Raw genomic sequence first — 20,815 nt, forward strand, 5'->3', positions numbered from 1 at the left:
GCGAGTGCGATGTTAGGCGCCATCACGGTCCCGAGGATGGAAAATCCGGGTCGTGACACATGGCATCCGATCTTAGCCCGATCAGCTAAGTCATCTCACAATAGTACCATGTATATTGGCATGTCTATGCTAGCAATACAATACATCATCCCAATATTAGGGCATAATCTCATAATGGTGCGAAAGGGACTTGTCCCAATGGACTTCTACACCGGCACGTGTAGTTTTGGTATAGGCCTTTCAACCTACACCTTCTCAGTTACATAACAATACTCCCAAAAACATTTCATATAAAGCCTTTCATGAAAACCTTTTATTTTCATTGTCCCTTAGGACATACAATACATCATCATTCTCATTTTGGAAAATTGTCACATTTCATTTTTATGCTTTCACTTTCTTTGTTTTCCATGAGTCATCATAAAACATTAAAGGTATTTAAAGGAATGAGAATCATAGCTACATATACATGAGTAATAAGAACGTAAGGCACTTGGAACATTTCTAAAAGGAGAGCATAGTGATAGTGATTGAAACATGAATTGAACTCATAAGCATTTGATAAGTCAATCATACTTGAAACATTTTCTAAAGCTGAGTATAGATATGGAAATGGATACATGACTTGAGTATATAGGCATTAGATAAATCATTCATTTAAGGCAATTCATAGCAAGGAGTAGGAGCTAGAGCAAACCACATTTCGGGAATGTATGAAGAGTTCATGGAATCCAATTCTACGAAGGGAGTTTTGACAAACATACCTTAATTGATCTTTCTTTAGGATCGCCATGACGTTTCATTACTCTTAGCAACTTCAATCAACATTAACATAGTTCAACTGAACAACTATTAGAAGGATTCTCATAGTTTAGGTCATATACGAATTTCATCAAACACTTAGTGTGCATACTTGACTACAACTCCCTGCAATGGGATTTCTTTGCCTCACAACCAATTTCCAAGCCAACGATTAACCCACGATAGTTCTAAGACAAGCAACCACCTCTATTGGCATATGCATGCACAACCATTTACTCCAAACTCAAGGATCACGTCTTTCATTCTTCACATATACCCAAATTCGAGATTGGGGCTTATGGCTTCCAATCACCATCCTATAAGCCCCAACAAATACAATCCCACTTAAACTCATTATATAAATTTTCATGTGAGCTAGGGATGAAGTCGTATCCGGTTAGTTGAAAACCTAGTGAGTTTTCTTCCTTGAATATTCAAGAAATGGGCATGAATTTAAGTGTGGAGTTGTTAGAGCTCTCCCTTTTTCTCTCTAGAGTGTTTTTCCCTCTCAAAATAGCCAAAACTCTCTTCTAAAATCGATCCTATGTCCTTTTATTAAAAATAGAGTCGGTAAAATGTTCCCAAAAATAACCCTCTAAGTTGGATATGCGATTACAGAATGGACCGCGAAACAGTTATGCGGTCCCTGAAATAGACCAAAGAATGATCCTCAAAATATGAGTTGGAACTGAATAGATATGTGGTGGATATGCAGTTCGCAAAAATGGTTCTGCAGTCGACACAATGCACCGCGAAATCTCTTCAAAAAAATTTCTAACAATTTTGCGACGGGTATGCGATCTGCGAAATAGCTATGCGTTCGCATACCTCACCACGAAATGACCCTCAAATTTTAGTTGCTCCGGCCTCAGTCCGTAATAATTCTGCGGTTAGCGAAACCGATTTGCGGTTTGCATAACTAACTACAAAGTTTCCCTTCCTACCTATTCTTCAACCCCCTTCACGATGCATTGCATAGTCCACAAAAGCTTGAAAATTATCTACAATCTTCTGAATATAATAGCTTGACCTTGACACTATAAGATCTTCAATACTTGACGAACTTTTACGAAGCCTTACATTCTCCCCCGCTTAGGATCATTCATCCTCGAATGAGTATTAGAGTCCGCCATAGACACCCAATATAATTTATCTCCTCATTCACACACATGAATAGCTCAGAATTAACTACCCAAATTTCCAGAAATTTCGATAGAGTTTCCTCTGTATTTGGGCCTTTCCACCTGTCAGGGAGCCATAAAAACCAATCCTAATAACACATTCACACCCAACGACGTAACATAAATATGAAAACAACACCAACCACAATTATATATGCATTACATTGCCAAAAGGGGCATCCTATCATAAGTTGTATAGGTTTAGAACATAGCTTGTAAAAACTAAACTTCTAACATTATTTTAGACAGAACCATTTGGTTCTACAAACAAATGGGGACATTTCTTATTCATATCTTCCTCTGCCTCCAAGATGGTCTCCTCAACTTGTTGACTTCGCAATTGCACTTTGACGGAGGTAATCTCTTTATTCCTCAACTTACTTGTCTATCAAGGATGGCAATCAGAACCTCCTCATAAGTCAATTCTTCATTAACTTCAATAGCCTCCACAAGGACTATAAAACCTTAAATCCTTGACGAACTTTTATGGAGACGTACAAAGGTTGTAGCCGTTGAAGCCTTGTGAGAGAGAAAGGTATGTTCTTTTCTCCAGAAATTTTCTAATCAGACAGTCTGTTTCAAATAGTGTTTCTCGACTCCTTAATTGTTGGATCATGCTCAAATTTGAACTAGGAGTTCTCAACATCTTGTTCTTGGATTTCATTGTGGAAGATTAGTTAAAGGCATGTAGCTTCGTTTTGGAGGCTCATGTTTGGGGTGATTATCTCATTTTTTCCAATTATTTTGGTGCAATCTTATTTATATTATTGCTCTTAGTTTGGCACTTGTTTTGTGGAAAATTTAAAGAACTTTTGAACTCTTGTTGATTGATTTAGTGGAGCTTTGAAGGCCTTTGGTCTCGTGGTTTTACTCTTCATATTGAAGAGTTTTTCATGTAAAATTTGATGTCTCGTCTGTGATTTTTTTACTTTTCCATATTCGTGTTGGTTGATATACTTGCTGCCTATATAAGTCTGTGCTTGAATTTTTTTTTCTCTTGGTGAAAATAGATTGGAGAAGTTAGACTTGGATACTATTCCACTGCTACCTTGTCGTGCACATTTAGTCTCTGAGGTTTAATTAATTACAATTCTTGGATCATTAGTTTACTTATAGTCAAATTCAGTCCTTAGTTATTTTTGTTTAGTCCTTGAAAATTGATTGCCTAATTAGCTGCAATTTGTCTAGTTGTTAAGAAGTGTTTTTACATTCCTTTCTATCCTTTTGTACTCGCTCCTTTTCCAGCTATGTTAATGAAATTGTTATTTCTTCCTTTAAATTTTTCTTTAGCTTTCCTTTTTCTTTTCCTTTCAAGTTTCATGACGGGAATCGTTACAATTGGTATCAAAGCCATGATTCTCGGTTGTTCATCGATGTTAATGGCGGAGTCCGGTAGAAGTGCCAATCAGTTGGAGCAACAAATTTAAACTTTTATGGACAGATCGAACAGAAGACTATAACATATGGAAGAATGGTATCAAAATTGTATTGGGACCTTCCATAGTTCAGCAAATCAATATGACTTTTAAAGGTTGGAGAGTGAAGAGCAGGTTTCCAGTGACCCGCACGCTTATCATCAGTATTCTTGCGCAAACACACATTTCTATCATGAGTCCTTTATGGATTCTGCACAAATTCTTTTGGTGTTACTGTTGTTGATGCTACTGGAATTATAGAGGATCTAAATATGGGAATAAAAAAATACATCAATTAACCAAGTTCAGACATATGCACAATTCCAGGCGACCAATTTATCAGCATTCAATATTGGGAGAATCTTTATCCAGGATGGAAGTTTGATGCCACTACTGGTCAGTGGCATTAGTTAGATAGTTACAAGTACTGATTCTTCTCCTTCTGGTCATATTTCTAAGGAAACATCGGAGGTTCTTTACTTACAGAATTCTTACCAAGTTCAAAGGATGGAAAGGGAGAACCCGTTTCTATCAAGCCCCAATTTTTGCAACCACAGACATGTATGTTGAATTGCTCTCATTGGTTCGAGAAAACATTCATAAGATCGAAGAAATTGTACACAACATAGGACAAATGGAATCCGGTCAACAATCCAACATAAACGCTCAGTTCCAATGATATGCAGCTTCAGTGATTCCAAATTACGTAAGTGAACTTATGCTAAACTGATTTCCTGGTATTATGGGTTTACTTTGATCCAAAACTACAGAGAAGTTGAAGTACTGATATCGTGAGATAATTCCATATATTTAGACATTATTTACCCTACTTGCTTGTTTTTTGGATGATAATTTGTGTGACGATTGCGCTTAACAGGGCTTATTTCATGTGTAGGAATGCTTGGACATGAATTGGAGAAAAGTTGCATGAAATGGTATCTCAGAGCTACAAAATGGAGCAATAAAAGAAGAGGTGCAAGGCAACGAAAATTCAGTGCCATAGACAAAACCTTGCACAATAACAACAGTGCCATAGACAATGCAAGGCAGTGTCCAGGGCACTGTCATCAGTGTCATAGACAGTGCCTTGCGCAGAAAAGACAATGCTACAGAGAGTGCCTTGCACCTAAACGACAGTGCTACAGGCAGTGCAAGGCGCCAACGATGTCATCCGAAAAAAAGTTTCATTCCTCATTAATATTGGACATGTAAATTTGGCCCTTACCCTATCCTTTTATTTGTAGTTTAATGCTTCTAGATATTACTATGATTATTTACACAGTTATGAGTAGCTAAAATCCCGTCATCTGGGGTTGATGGAACCAATTGTTGGATGAAGTCTTGATTGTGTTTTGATATAATTGAGCTGTTATTACTCTTTAATTGTTCAACTATATGTTACTTGTGATTAATTGAAGGGCCCTTGATTAATCGTGTCTAGTTATCTTGTGTTGTTTGAGAAAGAACACTTGATTAGATTGTTCTTGAACAACGCCACTTTCGAGTAAGTTAAGAGATTAATTACTTGAATTTAAAAGCAAGATTAGAGATAACGAAGCTTGGGCGATATTTATGAGTTGTATGAATTGTCAACTAGAGTAGTTCGAGAGAATACTTATAGTAAATTATCGTAATTGATCGAGAGATAATTATGGTAAACAATAACTCATCATCTTTAGAGAGTGTTACGGCGAGATTATAGCTAGCGTATCAGGAATTAATCCGATAATTTGGGGAATCGTAAACCCTAGATCTTTTTATCCTTGAATTCAACTTCATTCTTGCTCATTGATAGTTTTTATTGTCATGTTTCCACAGTTAAATAATTTATGTTAATTCTCAATTCAAGTTTTGAACTCTGAAAATTGTCTGAGCTTATCATTAGCAATACTAAAAGTTGTAGCAAATAGGTTACTTCCCTATGGGATTCGACTCCGGACTCTTGAACCGGATTATTTTTGCAGTGACCACTTGGTCTTTTTATAAGGCTTAGTTGGGCGTGATCAAGTACTCACAAGTGAAATAATTTTGGAGCCATTATTTTGGAGCTCAATAAAAGTTCCTCTGTTTTTTGTGAAATTCAGGATAATGTGGGAGCTGAGAATGGTTCTGATTTTGGAGATATTGAGGTTGTAGTGGAAGATGATAAAAAAGAGGAGGAAGTAAAGGGAGTAAATTTGGAGAAATTGGAGCGGGTGTTGTCTCTGTTGCAGATATAGTGATATTGTTTACAGATCTAGACAGTCTAGCCTTGAGGAAACTGGGTTGTATTTGATTGAGGAGTACATGGATGAGTGTTTAGCGGCTGAACTTGTGCCTTATGCTGTAGATGGGCGGATCAATGTGTTTATACAGAACCAAGTTGAACATGTTGACTTCAATATTTGGGTTCAATCATTTGGACAACAAGGTGTTTACACCTTGGCCCGGCTTCATTATTAGAGTATGTCAGCAATAGTTCCTTGCAGTTGGGAGATGAGACTACATGTTCAGTAGAGAAAATAAGAAGTTCCATGACTGAGCAGTTGAGCAAGAAGTTCCTTGCGGTTATAATCCCATTGTGGCTTCAAATTTGGTGGGCAGTGGTAACTTTTATTAATATTGTTCATTTTCTCAACTTTGACCATCTTTTAGCTTTATCATGGGAACACGTCAACCATTTTTTCCAACTCCATAATGTATTAATTTCTAGCATAGTGGGACTCGGCCAGTTGCTCTTAATTTTCAGAACAGTAGGATATGCTTGGTTGAAGATTTTGTCGTCTTTGATGAACGGCGAATTGTTCGTCAAGCAGAACTTGTGTCATTCAAACAAGTGGATGGACCTTTAACCTTTAATAATTAAACCGCTCTTACCCATAAGTGAATTATCGGTCAGCTTTTGTTGACTCGAGTTAAGCATCTTTATCTTTTTCAGTACCCCAGCCGGCTACAGAGGTTCTCTGCTGAAGCAAACATGATTAATCTTTCCTAGAGAAGGTATAGATTTTCAAGTTAGAGAGAGAAATCGGCTCTCTTGTTAATTTTAAATTGTTTAGATCAAGTTAAATGTAAAAGACTTCTATATCTGATATGACTTAATAACTGAACTAAAGATAACTCCTCTAGAAAGAAAGAAGATCCACTCTACCACAAATGCGAACAGGAACCGCAAGTGCCCTTCAGAAAACAAAACAAGGCAGCAATCAGAAAAAAAAAAAAAAGTCAAAATAATGTGGACCGCCATCCGTTTTGCAAAGAGTAGTAGTCAATCAAAGTCAAAATGAAGAGGACAAACCATCAGATTTTGAACCAAAACTAATCCAAAAAGAAAGGATTAATTTTAAGAATTGTTTAAAAAATAGGAGGATATCAACCACACGATTCATCATTGCTGATCAGAACCGAGCATGTTCAAAGCATTGAGTATGAAAGTGTACGTAAAGGCATCCTCCTGGAGCTTCTCAAATCTGCACCAGACAAGGAAGTAAGGTTAAAACTGTGACAAAATTAGATGTATGATTTTCTCTATGTTTCTCCTTTTTTGAAAAATTTCTAGCAGGACAATTGCTAATAGAGAATGGAACTCTATAGATTTTAGTTTGAAAGTGGAACGGAAATACGAAAACCACGTGCAATGATTATGAACTATATCGTGAAACTGGATTCTCACAATCAAATTTCAAGAATCAAATTCCTGTTACTCCATTTTGTGCCTTAAACACACAGAGTTCGGCAGGAAACTTGAGCAAATGAAAATATGAATGACATGGAGAAGCTATTTATGAATATCTCACTCAACTTTGTACATTCTCCATTTTCCATCGGAACATTTACAAATTTTCAAATTGTCATAATGCAAAAATAACAGACAGTTAAGAATTAGAAATTTTCTTACTTATAAAACCCAAAAAACTTTGAAGGAATTTCAATGACTTGGTCCGTCCTAAAAGCTAGATATTTAGTGAATTTTTTTTGTTGGTATAAACAGAACATTGTAGATAATGTTGTATACATTCTGGATTTGGTAGGCTCGCTGTATTTTGGTTAGCAATGGCAAGGAACATGTAAAGGGGCCCAATTTTTTGCCTGAATTGTACTTCTGATGAGATGTACTTCTTTGCATGCACTGGATGCATATCAATATAATTTCATTACTTCGTCAAAAAAAGAGAACACCGAAGCATTATCTAAAGAAGGGAATCCAAGTCCTTAGATAGGAAAAGGCCTTTTATCCTCTTATATATTCTTTAACCTTTTAAAGTCACATGGAAAAGAAAAAAAGATATCGGTTTCGGCCCTAGTATACGAAGAGCACGTTTTCTTTGAAGTTGCTTCGCTTCACCAGCGTGGAGCGAGGACCCCTCACTTATGCTTCATTGCTTTATGTGTCAAATAGATGGCTTTTAATAGCATTAGTATGAGACTATGATCTTAATTCCAGAAAGCAGAAATATACTTCAGAATCTTGATAAGCCATGTATCTTCCATACATATTCAAAGAGGAAGAAGCAAAGATATATAGGAGAAGATAATGATGTGCTTCTTCTCAAATTCCTGGAGCTTCCAAACATGGAGGATTAAGCAGTTTCCTACGGTTATTAGAAGTTATCTGTTAGCAATTTATTAAGGTTAGTAAAAGATATCTATCTTTATCCTAACTTGGTTATGGAATAGTCTAAGTTGCTCTGACACGGGTACGGGTGTCCGACATGGGTGCGGATCTAGAGGTCGGATCCTTTAAGATAAAAAATTTAAGATTTGGGGATACGGATCCTAAAACCGACACGGGTTCGGGGATCCGGCTAAAAATAATTTAAAAATAAAAATAAATATATCTCTAAATTATGTGGAGTACTTACCTATAAGATATTAGCCTACTATAATCGGTTAAAGTGCCCCAACAGTCTTGATAGTCTCAACGTATATAATATAAAATCTTATAAATATAACTTTTTCTTTTTATTCTTTTTTGTTTTGCGCAAATCAAAAAATTGAAGCTCAAAGCACACTTATATTAATATTTTCTACATAACGTGGTTATAGAGGAGACAGCTATAATTTGATGGGAGACAGCTAAAGGCCTACTTATATTAATATGGTCAAAAAGCTCACTTTTTTAAAAGTGCTATAGTACTTTTTGTAATTTGATGGGAGACAGCTAAAAGCCTGAAACACTCCATTATGTAACCCCATTATCTCATAAACTATTGAAAAAATGTGTTGTCAATTAAAAAGTATTCACTTCCTAATTTGTCCCACTCTTCTTCATCCATTCTTTGTTGCCTCTTCTCTTTCCATGTATGAGACATTTCCCCAGCAAAACATTTTTCATGTCTGTATTTTTTTCCAGTAAAAAACTCAAAACTCATTCGAGCCCTTCCTACGAGCTCTTGATTTTAGAAACATACAACATGAACAAGAAGATTGACCAAGACAAAAAGCTTCAAAGAAGATAAAAGGACTAGTATAAATTACTACATAGCAGTGAAATTGAAGGTATTTCGTTTCTCATCTCTTCAGATCTTTACTTAGTGAAATCAACTGGAAAAATTTTTGGTCAACGCACCCGATGTTGTCTGACCAGATCCAACACAAATCCCACACCCTTACCCGTGTCGTGTCGACACGGGTACGGCACTCAAATTGCCGTGTCCGAGCAACTTAGAGAATAGTTATGCTCAGCCTATTATATAAATAATAGATCTTGTAATGTATAGGTATATGGTAATTATTATCCTTTATATGAAGACAGATTATTTTATAAAATATGGGATGTTTGTCTCTATTATTAATAATATCAATGTAGATTCTTTCTTTGTTTCCATTATAAAAATCTCTGCTCCTATCATTCATTGGTATCAGAGCAGTAAGATTTGCCATGGTGAATACACCACGGACCAACGCTCCCACATCGAACTCATCATTCTGACTATTGATCCGATCACCCAACAATTGACGACTATAGCAATGAAATTGGAGGCCATAGATGCTTTGGCCGCTGATGTGGTTGTCTTAAAGGCACAAAACAGTCTGAGCCAGCATGGTGCAGGCGATAACAGTGGAGATCACAACAATAAAGGGAAAGCTAAAGCACCAGAGGATGGCAAGGTTGATATCACTTGGTCGCATCGAGAAACTTCCCGTCATTTGCAGACAAAAATGCAATTTTCGAAGTATGAGAGAGGTGATCCTCGAGGTTGGATTCTGAAGAGAAGTTGATTATTCCGATCACTTTCAATTCTTTTTATTCCGATCACTTTCAAATTTTTTTTGGCAGCTAAAGTGTTCCCTTCCATGTTTCAGCGAGATACAATTGATTATTTTCATTATTTGTTTCTGGAACTCTCTCCAATCTAACGATGTCTTCGAGATTTGATGTACTTGGTTCTAAAAACACAGGTTCTGGAAATTCAGCCTTTATGATTACTTCTGAACCCCTACTTGGGTGTTCAAATTATTTATCTTGGGCTTCGACTGTCGAGTTGTAGTGTAAAGGTCAAGATATTCAAGATCACTTAACAAAAAAGGCTAGTGAGGGAGATGAAAAGGCCAAAGCACAATGCAAAAAGATCGATACTCAATTATGTAGTATCTTGTGGCGATCTATTGATTCCAATTGATGCATTTGTTTCGTCCATTCCAGGGATATCATTTAGTTTGGGAAAAGGCTCGTAGTTTATACACTAATGATATATCTTGTTTCTATGATGTGATATCGCAAATGACAAATTTAAAGAAATAGGAATTAGATATGTCTACTTACTTGGGACAAGTACAGACAGTTATGGAGGAATTTGAGAAGTTGATGCCAGTTTCTGCTAGTATTGAAAAGACAAGAGTAGCAACAAAAGATGTTTCTAGTTCTTACACGCGCTGGACTTCCTAATGACCTTGATTCAGTATGACCAAATTTTGGCTAGTCCGACTGTCCCTACGGTTGACGAACTATTCTTTCGATTACTTTGCCTTGCTGCAGCTCCCATCACATAGTGATCTCATCACAAACAGCTGACTCATCTGTTCTCGCATCCCCGATAGTAGAAAATCGGGTCTCGTAGCCTATGGAGAATAGACGAGGAGGAGGTCATTTTGAAAGGTCTCGACCCAAGTGTTCTTATTGTAGTAGGTTTGCATAATCTCATGAGGTGTGTTACTCTTTGCATGGTCGACCACTTAAAAATGCTCATGTTGCTCAAACAAAGACTGCAGGTAACCAGAGGTTTTCTTTATCTGAAGGGGAATATAATGAGCTCCTTCAGTATCAAGCAAGTAAGCAGACACCTCCACAAGTAGCCTCTATTGCTCAGACTGATACTTTTGTTGCTGGTAATTCCTTTGCTTGTATTTCCAAGTCTACTACTCAGAGCGTGAGTCATGGACTCAGGCGCCTCTAATCATATTTCTGGTAATAGGTCACTTTTGTCAAATATTATTTATTCACAGTCTCTTCCCAATGTTACTTAAGCCAATGGAGTCTAACAAAAGCAAAAGGAATTGGACAGGCTAATCCCTTATCCTCTATCACTTTAGATTCTATTCTTTATGTCCCTGATTGTCCTTTTAATCTTGCATTTGTTAGTCGGTTAACTCATGCTCCCTACTGTGGTATATATTTTATTGATGACTTTTGCTATGCAGGACCGCAGTACGGGATAGACGATTGGCACTGGCATGAATCACAAGGCCATTACTACCTTAACTCACTCAATCCTTCCACAACATGTCCAGTTACAGATCCTCCAGACCTAATTCATATACGCTTAGGACATCCAAGTTTATCCAAGCTTCAAAAGATGGTGCCTAGTTTATCTAGTTTGTCTACATTAGATTGTGAGTCATGTCAATTTGGGAAACATACCCCCGAGCCACCTTTTCGTGTAATGTTGAGAGTCGTGCAGAGTCTGCTTTTTCTTTAATTCATTCTGACATATGGGGTCTGCGTAGAGTCAGTTCAACCTGAGGATTTCGTTATTTTGTTAGTTTCATTGATGATTACACAAGATGTATTTGGATTTTCCCAATGAAAGATCGATTTGAGTTGTTTTCTATATTCCAGAGTTTTTGTGCTGAAATAACATATCAGTTTGGCGTTTCTATTCGCATCTTTCGTAGTGATAATGCCTTAGAAAAGTTATCCTCTCAGTTTCAGCAGTTTATGATTTCCCAAGGAATTATTAATCAGACATCTTGTCTGTATAACCCTCAGCAGAATGGGGTAGCAGAGAGAAAAAATAGGCACCTCATTGAGACTGCTCGCACACTTCTAATTGAGTCTCATGTTCCACTGCGTTTTTGGGGCAATATAGTTCTCATGGCTTGTTATCTGATTAATATTTTCATTATCCATCCATAGTAAGATTCTGTATTCGGTATTATTTCCTCAGTCACCCTTATACTCTCTTCCCCATGTGTTTGGGAGCACACGTTTCGTTCATAACTTAGCTCCCGTAAAAGATAAGTTAGCTCCTCGTGCTCTCAAGTGTGTCTTCCTTGGTTATTCTTGAGTTCAAAGGGGATATTGTTGCTATTCACATGATCTTCGATACCTTGTGTCAGCTGATGTAACATTTTTTTTGAGTCTCGGCCTTACTTTCCCTCTTTTGATCATTTTGATACATCAAAGGTCTTACCTATAGCGACTCTTGAGGAGTTTACTATAACACCTACATCTTCTCCATAGAGGTTTTACCATACCGACTATTGTGGAATCTAGTGTTGCTCCTAGTAGATCCCAGCCATAGGAACAACACTTTACTTACCATCGCCGTCCGTGTATGGCATCAGGCCCAACTGATTCATGTCCTACACCTAACCCTTCTCCCACTGCAGACTCGTCTCCTTCTAGTCCATCGATTGCACTTCGGAAAGGTATACGGACCACACTTAATCCTAATCCCCATTATGTCAGCTTAAGTTATCACCATCTGTCATCACCTTATTATGCTTTGCATCTTTTTTGTCCTCTGTTTCCATCTCTAAGTCTACAGATGAAGCATTGTCTCATCCAAGATGGCAACAGGCTATGATTGATGAGGTATCTACTTTACATACGAGTGATACTTGGGAGCTTGCTCCTCTTCCTTCAGGTAAATTTACAGTTGGTTGTCGTGAAGTTTATGCAATCGAAGTTGGTCTAGATGACCAGGTTGATCGACTTAAAGGTCGTCTTGTTGCCAAAGAATATACTCAGATATTTGGGCTCGATTATAGTGATATTTTCTCTAATGTGGCTAAAATAGCATCATACCGCCTTTTTCTATCCATCGCTATTGTTCGGCATTGACCTCTCTATCAATTGGACATTAAGAATGTTTTTATTCACAGTGATCTTAGGATGAAATTTATATGGAGCAACTACCTGGTTTTGTTGCTCAGGGGGAATCTATTGGCCTTGTATGCCGCTTGTGCCGGTCACTTTATGGTCTAAAGCAGTCTTCTCGAGCGTGGTTTTGTAATTTCAACACAGTAATCCAGAAAGTTGGCATGACTCATAGTGAAGCTGATTATTCTGCATTTTATTAGCATTCTGCTTCAAATCTCTGTATTTATCAGGTGGTTTATGTTGATGATATTATTATTACCGGCAATGATCATGATGGTATTACCAGGTTGAAGCAACATCTCTTTCAACACTTTCAAACTAAGGATCTGGGCAGATTAAAGTATTTTCTAGTATTGAGGTCGCCCATTTTAGCTCAGGTATTGTGATCTCATAATAGAAGTATGCCTTATAGACATTTTTTAGGAGACAGGAATGACAAGTCGTAAACATATTGACGCCTCCAATGGATCTGAATTTCTGAACTTCTACTAGGACAAGGGAGCCGCTTAGCAATCCTGCAAGATATAGGCAGTTGGTTGATAAATTAAATTACCTCACAGTGACTAGACCAAACATTTCCTTTCCTATGAGTGTTGTAAGTCGGTTTATGGATTCTCCTTGTGATAGTCATTGGGATGCAGTCGTCCACATTCTTCGGTATATAAAGTCACCTCCAGACAAAGGGTTATAATTTGAGGATCGAGGCCATGAGCAAATCGTTGGGTACTCAGATGCTGATTGGGCAGGATCACCTTATGATAGACATTCTACGTCTGGATAATGTGTTTTAGTATGAGGTAATTTCGTGTCGCAGAAGAGCAGGAAACAGAATATGGTTGCTCGGTCTAGTGCAGAAGCAGAATATCGAGCAATGGCTATGGTAAAATGTGAGATGTTTGGATCAAACAGTTGCTTAAGGAGTTGAAATTTGGTGAAATCAGTCAGATGAAACTTGTGTGTGATAATCAAGTTGCCCTTCATATTGCATCAAATCCGGTGTTCCATGAGAGAACTAAACACATTGAGATTGATTGTCACTTCGTCAAAGAAAAGATACTCTCAGAAGATATTGCTACAAAGTTTGTGAAGTCGAATTGTCAACTTGCAGATATTTTCACCAAGTCCCTCGCTGGTCCTCGTATTAGTTACATATGTAACAAACTCGGTACATATGATTTGTATGCACCGGCTTGGAGTGTGAGATAGTTATGTGTAAATAATCCTAGCACCATATGTAGTAAGAGTAGAATATGTATTATATATAGGGCTCATTGTATCACTGTTAATACATCAATAATATTTTTCTCGTGTATTATTTCTCACATCACATATATTCCATACTTATTCAAGGAGGAAGAAGCAAAGATATATAGTATAAGATAATGATCTACTTCTTCTCAAATTCCTGGAGCTTTCAAACATGGAGGATTAAGTAGTTTCCTACAGTTATTAGAAGAAGCTATATGTTTAGCAGTTTGTTATGGTTACTAGAAGTTATCTATCTTTATCTTAACTTGGTTATGGAGTAGTTATGGTCAACCTATTATATAAATAATAGATCTAGTAATGTGTGTAGGTGTGTGGTAATTATCCTTTATATGCAGACTGATTGTTCTGTGAGATACGAGATACTTTTGTGTCTCTATTATCAATAATATCAGTATATTTTCTATCTCTTTTTCCATTATTAAATCTTTGCCCCTATCACGTCTCACACTTTGGTTAGAGCTATTATATTTTTAGGATGGAGTAAAATTATCTCTAAAAAGAGATGTTTGCTTAAGACCCAAAATGATCTCCTGGGTTTTCTGTCATTCCGGTATCAGACACACATCGGAGACTCTACACTAACTAAACAAAAGGCCCGAACAAAGAATGTAAGTCCCACTGGAAGGAAAATCCAGTCATAAATCTAGGGCAAAAATAACTAATAGAAAAGATTCCGGTCATAAAGCTAGTTAGAAAATCATACCTTCCAGATTTTGAAAAATGTCCTGCACCCATTTCACATTTGAGCAAGAGTAAATTATCATCCGTCTTCATATCTCTCAACTTGGCTACAAACTTCGCTGGCTCAGAGTACATAACACGTGGATCTGTCACAATTTCAGACCTCATATTAAATCAAAAGTAGAAATATCTACAGAAGTGACTGAAGATTAATCCTTTATTTCATGGTTACTCCACAAAGTTTTTGTTATGGTAGATATAAGCCAATATACCAGTCTGATCTGATCCATTTCTGATTGCATCCATATTTATAGCCAAGCTTCCTTACTCCCTATAAAAGACAATTACATACTTATGGACTATAAGAAACTTACGATGGATCACAAACATGAGATCATTTTAATTAAATGAACTTGAATGTATGAATGTTTTTAGATAAGTGAATCTTATTAGTGTATCATAAAAATAAAATATAAATCTCTAACCTGATTTCGCACTTTTCCTATTGAGTTAATTTACATGTTCCGGATCTAAAAACTGTAAAAGATAAGCAACCAATTTGCTGCTGGATTATAAAAATGAAATAATAAATATTGGCTAAGTGTCAGATTAATGCTATGATGACCTAAATGTTGACAGTGTTCTAATCTTTTGCTAAGATTTGGTGAGACATTAGCTAAGTGTCAGCATAAATGCTATGACTTCTCCTATTGTGAGACATTGGAAGTTGATATTTGCCGAGACTTTTTTTCTTAATCTTTTCCTCCTATGGATGGACAATAATAAGATAGCATATTAAAGTATACTAGCATTAAGTGAGAAGAAACTCACATAGGAGTAATCTCAAGATGTAACTCAATAAGTACTGGTTTTCTAATATAACTAAAAGTGTCCCATTGTTCATCATCAGAAAGATGAGGAGTCAAAAGTTTGAGCCATAATTTGCTTTAGGATTTAACTCCAGAAGCCAGACAGTTTTGACAACCAGCTTTGAAGGCAGTCAGTTTCTGAAGCAAAAGCCAACTACTACTGTGCATCAATTGCAAGCTAGTTTGCTTCAGCTTATGATTCAACTATATCCATTATGGTCCATTTGGGAAGTTTTGTTCCAATACTCGATAACATGTCCTTTAAGACAAATTAGCGCTCTTTAAAACTGGGAATTCTCCATATCTCATTCTTTTACTTACACTGACATAAAAATCTACACCTAAAGACACCTGACATACACTGAATCTATGTAGGTGTACCAACGACAAACCAACCTTAATCCCAATTAGTTGGTATTACCTATGGATACTTTGCTTTCACGTACTCCATTCTTCCCTGAGTTCCTCATGGATTGTTACTAAGAAATTGTAAACGATGCCCCTCATATGATTTTACGACTACCTCATTGAATTTTATACTATTAATTATCAGTGTCACACACACAACAAATGACTCACACATTCAGATGTCCACATAGGACATAACAAAACCATCTCATGTGACCTATAATTTTATATCCTATACGTACTACCTTCGACCTTCTATTAGATGTGTTCATCTCTATTATTGTGTGATCTGGTATGATCACATATCCATCCTAGCAGCATTTCTATGATACTCGCTGTGCAGATATGCTGAGCCTCAAATTTTTACACAGCTCATATTGTAGATACATTCGGCCTTAGAGGTCCAACATTTCATGTAACATCACTGTCTAACTCTTCTTAATGGAGCCAACTCCATCCACAATTCAAACGCACGATAGAGGAAATGAACATCACTAAAGCATTCTAGCCCATTCCCAAACACTTTTCCTTTTTCTATCATATAGTTTCAAAACTGTGAACTGCTGCGCGGGCTTTCTTTGCACTTACCATTCAAACCAGCTGTAACGAGAATGTCCGGATAGTTCTGTGCTTTGACCTGTGAGAATGAAAAGGACAAAAGAAAAAGCCAAAGACAAGTTGAGTTGACAACATACAAAACTAAAGTGTAGTTTCCTGATTGACTTGCTCAATGCACGAACCTTAAATTATTCTTTTGGGAGGGCGTATATATTACTTACATTATCAACAGGGGAATATGACTTTATATAGGAATAGAATTCCTCCTTACGTGGATCACCCCATTCCTGTGGCAAATGAAGAGATTAAATGTCAATCACAAACTTCAAGATAATCAATCTTCCAAGTGTTTCAAATGTTAATTAGAGCCAAGGCATCATAATTCGATTCTCCCAACTCCTCAAACACACCTTAAACACATTTGGATCCAAGTTATTGTAAAAATTTACTACTACAGTTAACAGTTTCGCCACTGGGAAAACATGAAACATAAGTCCCAATGCCACCACCAAAGTGCACTCTCAGATACAATGTCGTTAACACATCCTCATAGTTTATCATCTAAATAAATTTCAGATGGAGAATCCACACCAATGAACGTCCTGCGACTTAATATTTTTCAATAAATTAGACAAACAGATTTTTAAGGAGAGATCTAACCTCCCACTCTGAAGTTGTTAATGGAATAGTTGGATCAAGCATTGTAGTTACAACATCTACAAAAGGAACCCCAGCAACAGCGGCTTTAAACAAATCAGGCCGCATATTAACAACAGCACCGATCAGCAATCCACCTGCACTTCTTCCATTGATACAAAGTTTTTCCTTGGAACAGTACTTCTTGTCTATTAAATACTCCGCACACGCAATGAAATCTGTGAAGGTATTTTTCTTTTTTAACAGTTTCCCATTTTCATACCATTGCCTCCCCATTTCACCACCTCCACGAATGTGAGCAATAGCATAAATGAAACCCCTGTCTAACAAAGACAACCGTGATGCCTTGAAAGTGGGATCAATACATATCTGTTAGGAATATGACATTTGCAGCGTCAGCAAAGAATGGTCAAGCTAAAAGTATTAAACAGCAAATTAAGGGCTATAACCTTGCAGAAAATACAAGAAAGAACAAATCTTCAGGAACTCGAATTCCATATTTGACAAACAGCAATATTTACATCAATTCAATCAGAAAGCCATGAATTGTTGGTAAACTTTCATTTATACCGAGGACGATATGTCTGTTTTTCTTGTACTCTCTTTAAAGAAGGAAAAAAACGAAAGTTTTTGTTCGATAGTACAACAAAGATTTCACATTAAAACCACACGTGAATACCCATAGGCTACATAATCAAGCCATTCTTTAACAATTTGACATTTTGACTCCTAAATTCATGCGTGCATTGTATTATCAATCTTTTCATATAACAACATTGCATTTTTTACCTGAAATATTTTTCTGCAAAGAGTAGCCTGCGCAAACTTTTGCTCCATTTATACAATGCTCATCAGTACAAAAAGTAATATGATACACAACTTCTCCATCTAAGATCGGCGAAATTCCATAAAAGCAAAAAATCAAACACGACTAAGTGCAGTTAAACTAACACGACAAAGAAATATTGACATTCTTCATTCAAATAAACAAGGAACTGAAGAAAAAAGGAAAAACACACAGTAGTACTCCACATTTAGTTACACAATAATATATTGAATATTCTTTAATGGATGAAAATGGAAAATTTCTTAATCCCGATCCATATCGTAACATTATTTAATGGTATTAGCAATTAATCACCTCGTAGGATCCATAACCATAAAGAAGTAATGGATCTGAGCCATCAAGCTTTACAAGATTTTTTCGATAGATTATTGATATAGGTATCTGTACGCCATCTGAAGCAGTAGCCCATTGCCTCTCAGTTACATAATTTGATGCATCAAAGCCTCCCAGTACCTAAATAAGAGAGTGAAACGAACCATTACAACTAATGACCAAATTTCAATAACCATTAGTTGATGATCAAAAAAAGTGAATAAGTTCCAAAAAACGCAAATAACCAAAAGAGTTTACATAAGACTGCTATATCTCTCATATTTCAAGTAAGATATTTCAAAGAGATGATCAAAATGTTCTGAATATCAGAAGCATGTAATATGCATGCAAATACTTCTAATCACATCAGTAAGCAACCAAAAATAAGCTAAAAGAATGAAAATTTCAAAAACTTTTATGACATAAAATCGGAGTGAGAACACAGAATATACGTGTGTATCTATTTCTACGTATTAAAAAAAGTAACAATTTCCAAGGCAAGGAGATGATTTCTGAAAAGTACTACTCCCTCTGTCCCAATTTATGTATCATACTTTCCTTTTTAGTCTGTCTCAAAAAGAATGTCATACTTCCTTATTAAGAAACATTTTAGTTTTGAAATTCCTACTTTACCCTTAATGAGATAATTTATAGCCACATGTATATTTATGATTTGCTTTAGAGCACAAGTTTCAAAACTTTCCTTTCTTTCTCAAACTCTGTGTTGAGTCAAACACTGCCACATAAATTGAGACTAAGGGAGTATCACTGGTGTGATGCAATCTTTCAATTTGATGCACAGGGCATTTGCTTATCTGAAACCATATAAGGGTTTCTTCAATGGCATTTTACTCTTAACTCATTTTGATGAGGGCATTAGGCAGTTTTTTGGATCAAACAAGAAAAACCGAACCGTATCGAATTGTACCGAACCAAACAAGAAATACCGAACTACTTTGGTACGGTATTTGGTATGCACAATTGATTTACCGAATACCGAAGTATCGAACCGTAGTTCTTAATACTGTACCGAACGACCACCCCTAATGCCACCAGAAATGACTAAGGATGGTCGACATCTTCGCCCAAACCCTTGGACATAAAGCACCAACTAATATAAGTTACCTTTCTCTCTCTCAGATTTTCAGCCATCAAGATCACTCCTTTATATACTAACCAAGTGAAAAAAACACACCTTTCTTCGTACCTTCGGGATCCAAATTGACTTGTACAGAAAATCCACCTCCTCCCTATTCTTTCATAATAGGATTTAACAGAGAACACCCCATTATTCCCCACCCCACCTCCATAAATCGAGACTATCCTATTGTATACTTTGTTTGTGAAGCAAACATTTAGGATTTAAATTCTGCTACCTCCCAATCCTGAAAGTTCCTCCTAAATTTCAAATCCCAAAACACTTCTCCATCTAGTAATCGTCGGACTCATTGGACTATAATCTCCAGCTGGCATGTAGTTCTGAAAATGATTGGAAAAGAAAATCCCCACACCACATGTGGCTTCAAAAACCAACCCTCCTTCCATCACCAACTTGGAATGACACATTTGCACTAAACTCTTCCCCTCCCTTCATAATATTTCTCCACAAACTGCATTCATAGGGCAAAGTGATATGTTTGTCCTCCAACCACTTTTATCCACTATCACCTCCCTCCAAAAAGCATGTTCCTCAGTCACAAATCTCCATAATCATTTACCCAGTAAGGCTTTATAGAACACTCTTAGATCTTTAACCCCAATCCAAGACCGCTCCAACAATAACACCATATCAATCAATTATACCTCAATCTTAAACTATTTGAGGTTAGCTATATGAATTTCTAAATCCACCATTCTTGTCGTGCTCATTTTATTACAATACTAAATATTTACATGTCCAAAGAAATTAGGGATTCTCTAAACTAATAATTCTCTAATTCTCTCACTTATCCCTACATTAACTACAAGTCTCGCAAATACGGACTCTTCTGTAGTTATAACAACTTAACCATAACATTAACAAATTGGTATCACCAGTTTTGTCAAAGGCGCACTTTAAGCGCGCTTAAGCCCTGAACGAGGTGCAAAATATGTTGAGCATTTCGCCTCTCTTAACGGGTGCTTCAGTGTCATCATCAAGGCTCTAAGGCATATTTTTCCTTGTCAATGAGCGTAATCCTAAAGAGGCGACACTAAAAAAGTGATTTCACTTTATCATAATTTTTTTTTAATTTATTTGTTATTCATGCTTGTTTGGACTACACATACATATTTGTATATTTTTTACAATTTGTGTCTTTCTTTATTAAAGCCCACACTTTATTTGCGCTTTGTGCTTAAAGCCTCAATGGACCTTAGAGCTTTTTCGCACTTTCTGCCTTTGATACACTTATCACCAATATGAACACTTCGCTTTTTTGTATTATGTTCTTCTAAATCCTCATGAATTCCGAGAGATAGCAACTCTTTTGAGAAAACTTTTGTCCATGTGAAAAATATGTACCTCGTTCCCT

General features: G+C 36.6%; 1 protein-coding gene and 1 long non-coding RNA gene across 2 annotated transcripts; one reads left to right on the forward strand and one right to left on the reverse strand.

Annotated features, from left to right (window-relative positions):
- Positions 1 to 3,184: 3,184 nt before the first annotated feature.
- LOC107802306 (uncharacterized) lies at positions 3,185 to 4,788 on the forward strand. The gene is made up of 2 exons (XR_001651812.2): positions 3,185 to 4,103; positions 4,293 to 4,788. It is a non-coding gene; the product is annotated as an uncharacterized LOC107802306 (long non-coding RNA).
- Positions 4,789 to 6,104: 1,316 nt separating this feature from the next.
- LOC142170731 (uncharacterized) lies at positions 6,105 to 17,469 on the reverse strand. Its single transcript, XM_075233053.1, has 5 exons — positions 17,147 to 17,469; positions 16,708 to 16,773; positions 16,517 to 16,565; positions 14,674 to 14,797; positions 6,105 to 6,846 (listed from the first exon to the last, which is right to left on the reverse strand). The coding sequence occupies exons 1-5, from the start codon at positions 17,417 to 17,419 to the stop codon at positions 6,765 to 6,767; spliced, it is 594 nt and encodes a 197-aa protein (XP_075089154.1). The 5' UTR covers positions 17,420 to 17,469; the 3' UTR covers positions 6,105 to 6,764.
- Positions 17,470 to 20,815: the final 3,346 nt, after the last annotated feature.

This window comes from Nicotiana tabacum, chromosome 16, assembly GCF_000715075.1.
Source record: "Nicotiana tabacum cultivar K326 chromosome 16, ASM71507v2, whole genome shotgun sequence".
Taxonomy (NCBI): domain Eukaryota; kingdom Viridiplantae; phylum Streptophyta; class Magnoliopsida; order Solanales; family Solanaceae; genus Nicotiana; species Nicotiana tabacum.